Source organism: Leopardus geoffroyi, chromosome D4 (assembly GCF_018350155.1).
Source record: "Leopardus geoffroyi isolate Oge1 chromosome D4, O.geoffroyi_Oge1_pat1.0, whole genome shotgun sequence".
Lineage (NCBI taxonomy): Eukaryota > Metazoa > Chordata > Mammalia > Carnivora > Felidae > Leopardus > Leopardus geoffroyi.
Window position 1 is genome coordinate 11477227 of NC_059342.1, and position 13580 is coordinate 11490806.

Sequence of the window (13580 nt, forward strand, 5' to 3'; positions counted from 1 at the left end):
AAGCTTTGCAGTCGTTGCCGTACCCTTGCTTGAAATTTGAAAGCCGAAGTTTTCCATTGTTCTCGGGATAAAGGCCAGAATCCGCCCTGGTCCGCTACGTCCTGTGAGGCCGGCCCTCAGTCTCCACCGCGGCCCACGCTCCCTCCCTCCCCTCCTGGTTCCCGCCTGCCACCAAGCTGGTACGCTTCCTGGACGGGTTCACTACCCAGCACCCGCGTTGTCTCCTTCGGAACTCAGGATATTGTCCCTTCCTCGGGGAAGCCCTCCCTGGTGAGGCCAAGCTCCACTCCCCCTCATGCAGCCCCCTATCATCGATGACGTCTCTTTCAATGCTCTGGTTTTATAAGCGCACACTCCGGAATACGGTAGCCTTGTAATCACGCGTAGCCGCGAGCTCGCAGCTCAATAGCTAATTGCGGAAGAAACGTACTGAATAGTCGCCTGGCCGGTCCTCGCCCCTCCCCCTAGGGCTCCGCTGAGGCTGTTACGCATTAAGCAGGCGCCGCGGGGAGAGGAATCTCACCGCGCCTGCGCGAAAGGGCACGCATGCGCAAAAGAACGAGCCCGCTGACAGATTTGCGGCGGCGGCAGCGGCGGCGGCGGCCCTGGCCCTGGACTGCGGGGAATGGGAGTCCTAGGTCTCTGAGCGCCGCCTCCGCCTCCCTGCCCCCGACATGGCTCAGGAGAAGATGGAGCTAGACCTGGAGCTGCCTCCGGGTACTGGCGGGAGCCCGGCGGAGGGCGGCGGCACTAGCGCCGGCGGGGGCCTCAGGAGGTCTAACAGCGCCCCCCTGATCCACGGCCTCAGTGACACTTCGCCGGTGTTCCAGGCCGAGGCGCCGAGCGCCAGGCGGAACAGCACAACGTTCCCGAACCGCCACGGCCTGCTGCTGCCGGCCTCCCCCGTCCGCATGCACAGCAGCCGCTTGCACCAGATCAAACAGGAGGAAGGCATGGACTTGATCAACCGCGAGACGGTCCACGAGCGCGAGGTGCAGAACGCAATGCAGATAAGCCACTCCTGGGAGGAAAGTTTCAGCCTGAGTGACAACGATGTGGAGAAGTCCGCCTCCCCGAAGCGCATCGATTTCATTCCGGTGTCACCAGCACCGTCACCCACCCGGGGGATTGGGAAGCAGTGTTTCTCACCATCCTTGCAAAGTTTTGTGAGTAGCAATGGATTGCCTCCGAGTCCTATTCCCAGCCCAACGACTCGATTTACTACCCGGAGAAGCCAGAGTCCCATCAACTGCATTAGACCAAGCGTTCTTGGACCATTGAAAAGAAAATGTGAAATGGAAACTGAGTATCAGCCAAAGAGATTTTTCCAGGGCATCACCAACATGCTTTCTTCTGACGTTGCACAGCTGTCAGATCCCGGTGTGTGTGTATCTTCTGATACCCTCGATGGAAACAGTAGCAGTGCCGGATCTTCTTGTAACTCACCAGCGAAAGTCAGCACTACCACCGACTCTCCTGTGTCGCCTGCCCAAGCGGCCTCTCCATTTATTCCAGTAGATGAACTTTCATCTAAGTGATTCACCCACCCATCTGAGACTCGGGGTGTGTTTTTTTTTTTTTTTTTTGCAATGGAGAGAAAAATCAAGTTGGAGCAAGCACTGAACTTTGTCAATTAATTTGAGGCTCTTTCCTATCTGACCCTTTTCCTTTTTTTGGAATTTCCTGAAATGTTGTTATTCTAGAGAACTTTTATGTCAGGTTCCTGCGGGATGCCCTTGAATTCAGTGTAGTAATATTTTCAGACGTTTTCCCAATAAGTGTGTTGAAGCATACGTCTTTATGCTGCTAATATGTTTAAATACATATGTTATCCCTTGATTTTTTAAAATAATTGAGAGCTCTATTTATTTATGGGATTATTAAGTTCTGATGCAAATATAAATGTTGAATTAATCAGCATAGTAAACTGATGTTTTAGAATTCCATATTTCATGCCCACACTAATTTTTAATATTACTTTTCAGTGAGTGCTGATTTCTATTTGAAGAATAACTTACGTATTTACAGCAGTTTTTTAAAAAGAATGTTAGTTATAACACATCAACCCAGTGGTTGTCTCTTTTACCCAGGAGTCCTTGCATATTTAATTTTCTGGGTACATAAGTGGCTGGGAGGGGGAATGATGAGCAAAATATAAAAGCTTGCAACAAGTCTTTTAAAATTATATAATAGTAAACATTTAGGAAAAGCATTTTCTAATGAAATTTTAATGGAAATTCTAATTAGTCATGCAAATATCGCTACAGAAAAGTTAAAAAAAAATTTTTTTTTTTTTTTTTTAGACCAGAAAGTGCATTCTCTCGGGTATAATCCTGAAGTGACACGGGCCAGTGCCTTGCAGTCTCAGCCCACTGTACATAGGCTGAGACCAGGTTCTTTGTACCGCTGCAAACTTAAAAGTTTTTCAAACATAGAAAATGTGGGAAGCTCTGTTGGACTTCACCAGGGCCCCCAGGCAGATAAAAGTCTCTCATTGATTGACACGCTTTAAAATATCCAATTGTGCCTCAGTGAAAATCCTCGCCACCAAGGAGCCAGAGCAACTTTTGGCCACCTTTCTGTCCTGCCCATCTGTCACCTTCCGGGTTTTCCCTGGCTCAGGAGGGAAGCAGCTGTTTCCTTGCCAACAGGTCCTTCCCCCCCCCCCACCTCCCAACGAACTAGGGCATCATCGGTTAGACAGAGGTACAGTGTAACTTGGATTTCTGACAGTGAGCAACCACAGAACTGTGGAGTCGTGTCAGGAACCTCTGTAGTTAAAGCTGTAGCTGGAGTCGACTGCCTTGGGATTGCCGATTGATTCAGGGTCAGTGATGTGCAAGAGAAAAATCAGTGGAGGGTCACGTAGGTAAATCATTGCTTAACTTAGGTTTCGTTTAGGTAGAGTTCTGAAATGTTCTTTTCCTTGCCTTGTTACAACTAAGACAAAATACGGAAATATTTAATAACAAACGTTTCTATATTATACTTCCTATATCTTCCTTTACTGGATAGATAGAAAGAATGGCAGCAAAAGGGGAAGGGAAAAAAATAAAAGAGAGACCAATACAAAAAGCTCCGACTTTCTTTAAGTTAACTGCTTACAGAGACTTTTAACGATTGTGTGGAATTTTTACAGCTATGAGAATAAATGGAACTGGTCAACTTTTGAAAGTTGCCTTAAGAATTCAGTGAAATTATGTCAAGGGTAAGATTGTTTATAGAGGCTTAAAATTCTCTGTTCTGGGTAATGGTTCACATGCTTCAGTCTTGACCTTGTTCCTCAAATTCAAACCTGTATATCCAACTTCCTGCTGGGTACTTTAACCTGCTTCCAGAGGTACTTTAACCTCAGCATCTCCAAAACAGAATTTATCATCTTCTCATTGAACCTGTTCTTGAATTACCTAAATTGATGTCCTCACTCTGATTTTCTAAACTAGAAACCATGAGAAGCATTTTTGACTTTCCCTTTTTCCTGTCACATCCAGCTTAATCACTTAAGTTCTGTCTACTGAAATGAATCTCCAGCCTCTCCTCTTCTCTATTTCTTTTGCCTCTGATTGAGCTTATGTTCCAGCCTAAGGTGGTCTCACCCATTTTCTCACCCTCCTTTTGACCCAGTCTCCACACGGCCTCTGAAGTGATCTTTGTCAAGTAGAAAACTTGCTCTGTTTTCACCTTCCTGCTTGAAAACTTCCGTTGCTTCCCCATTTCCCACAGTTTAGGGAATGCTTTCTATAGCCTGGCATGTAATAAGGTCCTTCATGAACTGGCCATCCTGGAACACCACTGTACAACTCTGCTTATCCTATCCCAATACACATCCTTCCTTCTCACTCTGCAAACACTAGACTACTTGATGGTCCTTAAATATGCCATGTACTTTCACGTGTTCGTGCCTTTGGATGGATTGTTCCTTCTCTTTAAAATGCCATTCCTATCCTTTTCAGCCAGGCAAATGCTTTGGTTCTTTTTATTGCCTGTTAATTTTAACTATGAAAGAATGTATACCTGCTGATTATAAAAATATTTAAACAATGCAGTTATGTGTGGAGTAAAAAAATGAAAGTCTGCCGTTTACTATGTAAAAGTCATCTTCCCTTCCCCTAGGTAATTTCTGTTAATTCAGTATATATTGTACAAGGTGTTTTACTCCTCATTTCCACGTATATATGTATATAAATTCAGGAAACCAACATGTCATTGACATCTCTTTTCCTTTCTTTCCTCCTGTCTTTACCAAGTCTTAACTGATTTTCTCTTCCAGAATCTGTCGCCTTATTTTTTTCTAAACTGCCACCCTGACCTAGGCTTCCATCATTTTCCTCTTAGACTTCCAAAGTAGCCTCCTAATTCCCACTTGTCCCTACACCACTCACTCTGGTTGGCTATCCATTCGTTCCCCATACAGCAAGCAACTACAGTAATCCTTTTAAAATTGCACATGTGATCCTTCCATCCCCTGGCTTAAAGCTTTTCATTTGCTTCCTGGTGTACCAAATTGTATTGATTCTGGCCTAGGAGGCCCTAAGGGATCTGACCCTTGGTGCTCTGTCCCCTTGTTTTCTGTACCCCATTCTCACTGGCCTGCTTTCTTGTTACAGACAGCATCTTCTCTGCTATTTTATGGTCCTTTTGCCAGATCGTTTTTTCTGAAAGTATAGGGAAACCTTTATTTCTCTAAGCTTATTTTTCTATATGGTTGGTAAATTTTAAATCAGATGAAGCTCTAAGAGTTTATAGAGACCATTTACATGATCACATTCTTGTTCATAACGTTAGTCATTACTTTGTAAAATGTGAGGACTTAGCTCATGTAAGAATTATCCTTCAAAGAAACATTTTTAAGGTATTAGTATTGCTGTGCTATAAACTTTGTGCTCGAAGTCCCAAAGCACCTATCAACATTTAGTTAAAGTTCAGTCTTATGTAAGAAACATCTGTGGTATAGTTCCCTTTATTATATTTGTGAAAAACAATGAAAATGGAAAAAATAATGAACGGTCACCAAATACGCAGATGTTGGGTGTCCCAATCTATAAACATACTTAAAAGATTGCTTATAATCAAGAATAATCTGTATCACGTTGCGTTCCAGTGATTCACATTTATTACATTAGGTCAACAGGTCACACTCCTACAGCAAGAGACCACTCTTAGATATTTGGCAGTAAGGTGGGAGAAAGTGTCAAGGCTTATAAGGGAAACAGAATTAGGGATTTTTTCTTTTTTTTTTTTTTTTTTTTTTTTTTTTTTTTTTGTATAGCCATGTTTATAGAGGAGTAGGAAACGTTTGAAGATCCAAGAGAGAGGTGGGAGACGGGAATAGTTGCCAGAACAACAAACCAAGGAAGATGTAACTTCTATTTCCTGAGTAGCATCAGTGAATAGAAGAAGGGGTTGGCCTGAGAAAGGAGGTCTGAAGGCAGAAAAGAGAGCAGAAAGGCTAGGCAAAGATACCAGTACCTGCCGAATTGATTTGCTATTGCAGAAGTTTATGGGTGGGGAAGAAGGTGTCTGAAAAGTAGAAAGAACTTGTATCTGATTGCTTTTTTTCCAATTATCAGGTAGTCTAGGATATTCAGGGGCGGGCGGGAGTAGATTCAGAAGCTTGAGCAAAGGAAAGATTTAATGTTGCCTCTGTGAAATTCCATAAAGCAGTGACTTAAGGTCAAGAGGAAGGTTTATGAGGCCACATTGGATGGCTGGTTGCAGTTGGATGGCAGGTGCAAAAGAAATGGGTTGGATTGACCTAGGTTTGGGCATTGGTTAAGTAGATCTGGGTTGAGTCCAGTGTTTGAAGCAATTAAAGCTTCTGCTAAAAGTGTAGCTGAATTGCTGGCCGGGGCCTTGAGGATGGTAAGAGAAGTCACCAGTGGGTGATGGATGAGGCCCCTCTCTTCACGGCCTTGCTTACGATCAGCCATGGCAGTGCACACAGAGAATCGGGCCTCACTGCAGAACTCTCGCTTCAGCTTTGCCCGTATTTTTCACGGCTCGTTTTGTTTTGTTAGAGAATCGATCCTAAATCAGCAAGGCTTGAGTTGCACTTACAAAAATAAATAAATAAACAATTTAAGTCACATTGCTCACTGTAGCCAGGCCGGTTCTTTATTCCTCCCCTAACTTGGCATCCAAGTAGAAAATTTTCTTAAAAGCTGAAATGACATATATGTATATGTGTATATATATATATATATATATATATATATACACACACACACACACATATATATGTATATATATATACACACATATATACACACACACACATATATATATATATATACACACACACATATACACACACACACACACACAAAATTGTATATAGGGTACTTGCTATGTGGCAGGCACTATTCTAGGTACTAAACAAATCTATTTCATTTACTCCTTATCACTATCATCTGAGATAAATGCTGTTATCCTCGTTTTAAAAATGAGGAAGAGAGGTTAGTGCTCAGGTTTCTAAATGTGGGAGGTAGGCAGCGTATAGTCGCGGTTAAGAGCACAGGCTGTGGAGCCCAGTGGCGGTGGTGAGGATTAAATGGGGCCATATATCTAAAGTGGAGCAGTGCTGGGCAGTTTCTTTAGAAGTGTCAGCTGTCATTATCCCCGTGGCTGTGGTGGTTGTCCTGATTGTCATCTAGAGAGGATGTGCCAAGGAAGCTTTTCTTGATCACCCTGGCCTGGTGAAACTCCTGCATTCACACCGGTAACAGTATGCTCTCTATTCAGGGCATCCCATCCTTTTATGAGCTGAGTGTTTTCCACGTTGGAGAGTCTTTCTTGTAACCACCATGTCCCTTTGTAACTTTCACCGTTCAATTCAAGGCTGTGGCTCTGGGAAAGGCAGAACAAGCCTTATCTCTCTTTTTTAGGCGATAGCCCTTCCTTGACGCATCAGAAACACTGATCCTCTGTAATTACCTTGTCTTGCTTCTGGATTTGAGAAATCTTGAGCAGTTTTTTCAGTGTATTGCCCACCCCTGGGAAATAGGGCTAGCATCCTTTACAGCGAAGATTTTCGCAAGATTGTGATCCCTTTGGTACTGCTTGCCTTCCCCAGTGGGAAAATGGAAGATGGCCTGCTAACATGAGCCATTGCCTGTAATGATAATTAGTAAGAATTAGCACTCATTTATTGAATGCTAAATTGAGCCCCTAGACACTATTTCCAGTGCTTTGTATGTATGTTTCATACATGAGATGGGAAAAACAAGTACATTTTCTCAAGCCTATATTCTTTTGTTTTTTGTTTTTTTTTCCTTTTGAATTTAGGTCTTTTTTTTTTTTTTTTTTAATTTTTTTTTTTTTTCAACGTTTATTTATTTTGGGACAGAGAGAGACAGAGCATGAACGGGGGAGGGGCAGAGAGAGAGGGAGACACAGAATCGGAAACAGGCTCCAGGCTCTGAGCCATCAGCCCAGAGCCCGACGCGGGGCTCGAACTCCCGGACCGCGAGATCGTGACCTGGCTGAAGTCGGACGCTCAACCGACTGCGCCACCCAGGCACCCCTGTTTTTTTTTTTACGTACAGAATTTTTCCTTACTTGAGATAAAGCACGTTTCCAGCTGGCTAGTGCTGTCCCTTGTATGTTGAATCAAATGATATGTTTATGTAAAATGATGGCTTTAGACATTGTTACATAGTAGAGGACGCTCTGAGAATTGTTTTCTTTAGTAATAGTTAAAAGTAAATTAGTATAGAAAGAAATTAGGATCTACATATTTCTTAACTGATTTGCTATTTGAAATAGGAAACCCCAAACCAAAATAAATTTTAGACTGTTTCCTTAAACACACACACACACACATATTTGTATATACACTCTCTCATATATATATATATATATATATATATATATATATATATATGCTTTGTTATATTTGAATTATACAGTATCTTTGGTTGTCCTTAGATTATCATTCCTAGGTCAACAAAAACAAGACCATTTTGATGCCCCCCCCCCCAAATTAGCCCTGTAGGTTAGAAATGTGTATTTTTTTCCTTGTGTAAATTGAAATATAATTAACATACAGTGCTATAGTAGTTTCAGGGACACAATATAATGATTCAACCATTCTATATATTAGGGCTCTTCGAGATTAGCGTGCTCTTAATCCCTTTTACCTGTTTCACCCATCCCCCACCCACCGCCTTCCTGGGAGCCACCAGTTTGTTCTTTGTATTTAAGAGTCTGGTTTTTGTGTTGGTTTCTTTGTGTGTTTTCTTTCTTAAATAACACGTAGGAGTGAAATCATATGTTATTTGTCTCTGGCTTATTTCACTTAGTCTTATACCCTCTAGGTCCATCCATGTTGTTGCAAAGGCAAGATCTCCTTCATTTTTATGGCGGAGTAATATTCCATTGTACATACCACATCGCCCTCACCCGTTCTTCTGTCGACGGATACTTGAGGTGTTTCCACCTCTTGACTTTTGTAAATAATGCGGCAATAAACACGGGGCTACGTCTATTCTTTTGAATTAGTGTTTTTGTTTTCTTGGGGCAGCTGCACAGTAGGGGAAACCCTGGATTATAATTCTCATTTAAAATTTTTGAGGAACTTCCATACTCTTTTCCACAGTGACTGCACCAGTTTGCATTCCCAGCAACAGCGCTCATGGGTTCCTTTTTCTCCACATCCTCACCGACATGATTTCGTGTCTTTTTGAGTGGAGCCATTCTGTTGAGGTGATACCTCCTCATGGTGTTGGTTTACTCTTCCCTGATAATTAGTGATGTTGAGCATCTTTTCACGTGTCTGTTGGCCATCTCTATGTCAGCTTGGGGAAGATATCTATTCAGGTCCTTTGCCCATTTTTAAATCCAATTGTATGTTATTTTGGTGTCGCATTGTATGAGTTCTTTATATATTTTGGATATTAACCCTTACCAGATACATCATTTGCAAACCACAAAACTCCCAGAAGGCCCATAGGCAGTGATCTCTTTGACATGGGCCATAGGAACATTTTTATGTGTCTCCTCAGGCAAGAGAAACAAAAGCAAAAATAAACTGTCAGGACCATACCAAAATAAAAAGCTTTTTGCACAGCAAAGGAAGCTGTCAACAAAATGACAAGGCAGCCTACTGAATGGGGGAAAATGTATCTTTTTTTAGAGGAAAAGTAACCAGGATTCAAAGGAGGATCCAAAACCTTTTATTGCCTAATACCAAGCTTGCCTTCTTTCTCTACAAGAATTCTCCCCAGAGGGCAGACATTTACATTCAGAACAATTGAGCAATCTCCGAGAAACTTTATTATTTTTTTTAACTTCACCTCATAGAAAATCAGTGCTGAATGAAAGGACCCTAAAAGGAAAACTTGCCTTTCAATACATTTTCGAATTTGTGCTGAGACTTCACATTTCATGGTGACATGTCCCTACGTTAGACATTTTGAATTTTTTTAACGTTCATTCATTTTTGAGAGAGAGACAAAGCATGATCGGGGGAGGGGCAGAAAGAGAGGGAGAGACAGAATCCGAAGCAGGCTCCAGGCTCTGAGCTGCCAGCACAGAGCCCCAGGTGGGGCTCGAACTCACAAACCGTGAGATTGTGACCTGAGCTTAAGTCAGATGCTTAACCCACTGAGCCACCCAGGCGCCCCTCTTTATTTTTTTTTTAATGTTTATTTTTGAGAGAGAGAGAGAGAGATTGAGAGCCAGGGAGGTGCAGACAGAGGAAGAGATGTAAAATCCAAAACAGGCTGCAGCCTCTGAGCTGTCAGCATAGAGCCCCATGTGGGGCTTGAACTCAAACCACGAGATCATGACCTGAGCCGAGGTCGGATGCTTAGCCAAGTGAGCCACCCAGGCGCCCCTAAACATTTTGAAATAAACCATCGAAAGGCACAGTTTGTTCTAAAGGATTAGTTGTCATTTTAGAAGTTCAGCAAATTTTTTTTTTTAATGTTTATTTACATTTGAGAGAGAGAGAGAGAGAAAGAGAGAGCATGCTTGTGCAAGCAGGGGGTGGGACAGAGAGAGACAGAGACAGAATCCAAAGCAGGCTCCAGGCTCTGAGCTGTCAGCACAGAGCCCGACGTGGGGCTCGAACTCCGGAGCAGTGAGTTCATGGCCCGAGCTGGAGTTGGATGCTCCACTGGCCAAGCCACTTGGGTGTCCCAGAAGTTCAACAAATCTCTGAAAACACTTCAGAAGTGACTTTTAGTCCTATAGCTTGATTGTGGAGATAATTTTGTAACAGAGAATATAGACAGATAACATCAAATACTCAAGTTTTGTGTATGTCCAGCCTAACGCACACAACACACGCACACATTCACGTGTTCGGAAGCACACACACCTGACCTACTTTATGACCCTTGATCTGTGTGCCTGGAGCCATATTTAGCTTTCTTCCCATTTTAGATTGCCTCTCGTTTCCCCCTCCTATTTCCAAGTGCTACCCTACAAGAGAAGTAACCTCTCTGTGCCTGAAATCAAGTTCTCTTTTATGGACGTCTGCAAGAAGTGCTTAGGGAGGTGGAAAATCCCTCCTTAACAAAAAACCTAGGACTGAAACCAGAAAACAGAGAACCTCATTGCGTTTACGGACCTGCGAAAGTTCGGCTCTGTATCAGTGCCAGGGATGTTCTGGGTTGTTTCCAGTTGCCTACAATGGTCTTCCAAGCCAAACTAACATCTAGGGCTTGGCTCACAAAGGCATGTTGTGAAAGAAGACGATTGAGAAAGATCTTTTGTGCCTTCTGAAAGTAGAATGCTTGGTTGAGGTAACCCTTCCTGGGATTCGGGCGGTCCCTCCCCCTCGCTTTAAGGAGAAGGAACAGTTTTGCTGTTGGAGTGCCGGGAGGATGACGGGAATTCTAGAATGCCAGGCGGCCATTGAGCGCTGGTGTCTTCCGAACGGGAAAACGGGGGATGTTCGGGAGGGAGTGCAAGTGAAAGGTGGTGGATGGGTTGGATATTTCTGTTGGCACGTGAGCCCTCTCTTGGACTCTTGCGAGAGCGACCTTCACGGTGGTTTTCTTCGTGGACCTTTGTTGAGTCTTTGCTCCACTCCTTTGGGGATTTGGAGTTGAATCAGGATCTGGTTTATGAATTTTTTCGAGCGTCTTTCTTGAATGTTCTCTTCTTTTGAGTCTTCTGGGGGAAAAAAAAACAACAACAGTAAATGCTAATAATAAGAATGATCCTTGTCAGGTTTCTTTGAGTCAAGAATTACAGTTCTTGGGGCTCCTGGGTGGCTCGGTCGGTTACGCATCCAACTTTGGCTCAGGTCATGATCTCGCGGTTCGTGGGTTCGAGCCCCGCATCGGGCTCTGTGCTGACAGTTTGGAACCCGGAGCCTGCTTCGGATTCTGTGTCTCCCTCTCTCCCTCTCTCTCGGCCCCTCCCCCACTCACGCTCTGTCTCTCTCTTAAAAATAAATAAACATTAAAAAAAAAAAAAAGAATTAACACTTCTTGCTGCGCTTTACCTTGCCAATTTCTACTGGGTTTCTAACTCTGAATTAAAATTCTATACCTGTCTATATAGTCTTCCTCAAGGCCCCATTTTACCCGACTGCTTGCTACGAGGTATTTCTGAAATGCAGCATGAAATGCTACCCTCCAACTACAGGATTAAATCAAATTATGCAGCGGGAGTGTAAGAAGACCTCCCCACCTCCATGTATCCCCTGAATTCCAGGACTCTAGCTACACTGAGCTTGCCTGAGGCCCCCCGGGGCTTCGCGTTCCCATCTGCTGCCTGTGTTGTGGCAAGCTGTGTCCTCTGCTGAAAGTGGCTCTTACTCCCTTCTTCTTCTACAGTCTGTACCAACCCTCTTTCATTAACCCCTTCAAAACTTAGTCCAAGAGGTACGTGTTCCGGAAAGCCTTCCCTGATGGCCCCCGCCTCTCCAGCCCTGGTCAGTGAGATGGCTTTCTTCTCTGATTCTTTTCTACCTGGTGTTTCCTTCTGTAAAGTCATTAACAGGTTGCCTCGTATTTGTGTGGTTTCTTGTCTCTCTGCCATGTGCATAAACAAAGCCTCAGCCTTTTATTTTTGTCCTTACTGCCTGCGCAGAGCACATTATAGTTGCTGAAACTTACATTGAATGGATGATTAACGGATGGATAAATGGATGAACGAATGGTACAGACTATTTTTAAGGAATCCGGCCGTGTGGCTGAGCTCTTTATAGTTTGCTAAGAGACTAGAAATTCACTTTTTGAGCGCTTTTGACTTGAGCACCTATCACGTGCTTCACACTGGCTAGCCTCTTAGAATACATCAGTGGACGAAACAGAGACTCAGGCCCCTGTAGAGCACATGTTCTGGTTACATTCTAACAGGACAGAGGGAAAGGTGACCACAAACATAGTAAGTACATAATATATAGAGTGAGGAGCAGTACGGAGGTCAGGGCGGCTGGAGAAGAGTTACTGAAGGGCAGGATAGTCGGAGGGGCTTAGAGAGGTGCACAGGAGGAGGGATTGTTGCAAATGTACGTGATGTAGGGTCTCGTGCACCGTGGAAAACATTGGCTTTGATTATGAGAGATGGAGAGCCGTTGTGGAACTTGGTGCGTACAATTGACATGATCTGTCCTAAGTTTTTTTTTTTTTAAGTATGAAATTTATTGTCAAATTCCATATTGGAAACAGGGCTCATCCCAACAGGTGCCCTCCTCAATATCCATCACCCACCCTCCCCTCCCTCCCGCCCCCCATCAATCCTCAGTTTATTCTCAGAGTTGAAGAGTCTCTTATGGTTTGGCTCCCTCCCTATTTTTTTTCCTTCCCCTCCCCCACGGTCTTCTGTTAAGTTTCTCAGGATCCACATAAAAGGACCACACTTGCTGGGTTGACAGTAGGCTTTGAGAGGCAGGCGTAGAAGCAGGGGCACCTGTCAGGAGGCTTTCTGACAGTCCAATAAGAGAGAGTGATGGCTTGGTTGAAGGTGGTCGCATTGGAGGTGGGGAGAAGTGGTTAAACTCTATATTTTGAAGGTAGAGCCAACAGATTTGAGATGGTCACATGATAATTCCAGGGTTTGGGGCCCGAGGAACTGGGGGAATAGAGCAGCCATCATCGCCTGAGATGTGGAAATCTATGAGTGCAGTCAGATTTTTTTTTTTTTTTTTTTTTTTTTGGCTGGGTTTGTGGACCTAGGGGCATCAGTTCCTCCATTTTGGATGTTAGGCACATGATCCTTTTTAGACATTCAAGTGGAGATATCAGGTGAGCAGTGAGATATCTGAGTCTGCAGTTCATGAGAGGGGGCTGGGTTGGAAATACACACTTGGGAGTCCTCTGCCTGTGGAAGGTATTTAAAATCAAGAGCACCCTTGAGATCCCTAAGGGTCAGTCACATGGAAGGCAGCTATCCTCACCACTGTGCCACCAACGTAAGGGTCAGTCACATGACTGTGCCAAGAATAGAAGAGTAAGAAATGAACCTTGGAGCACTCTGTAACGTTAAGAGGTCAGGAAGAGGAATGAGAAGGAGCAACCAGGGCGGTAGGAAAGCGAAGACAGTATGGTGTCCTGGAAACTTGGGTGAAGAAAAGTGTGAACGGTGATGGAGCCATCTGGGACGTCCATCGCAGCTGATCTGAC

At 43.8% G+C, this 13580-nt stretch overlaps 2 protein-coding genes across 3 annotated transcripts in view; both read left to right on the forward strand.

Annotated features, from left to right (window-relative positions):
• PIP5K1B (phosphatidylinositol-4-phosphate 5-kinase type 1 beta) overlaps window positions 1-13580 on the forward strand; it is a 312168-nt gene that overhangs the window by 80647 nt on the left and 217941 nt on the right. The window lies entirely within an intron of this gene.
• Window positions 540-3170, forward strand: PABIR1 (PP2A Aalpha (PPP2R1A) and B55A (PPP2R2A) interacting phosphatase regulator 1). Its single transcript, XM_045469369.1, has one exon. The coding sequence runs from the start codon at window positions 675-677 to the stop codon at window positions 1536-1538; it is 864 nt and encodes a 287-aa protein (XP_045325325.1). The 5' UTR covers window positions 540-674; the 3' UTR covers window positions 1539-3170.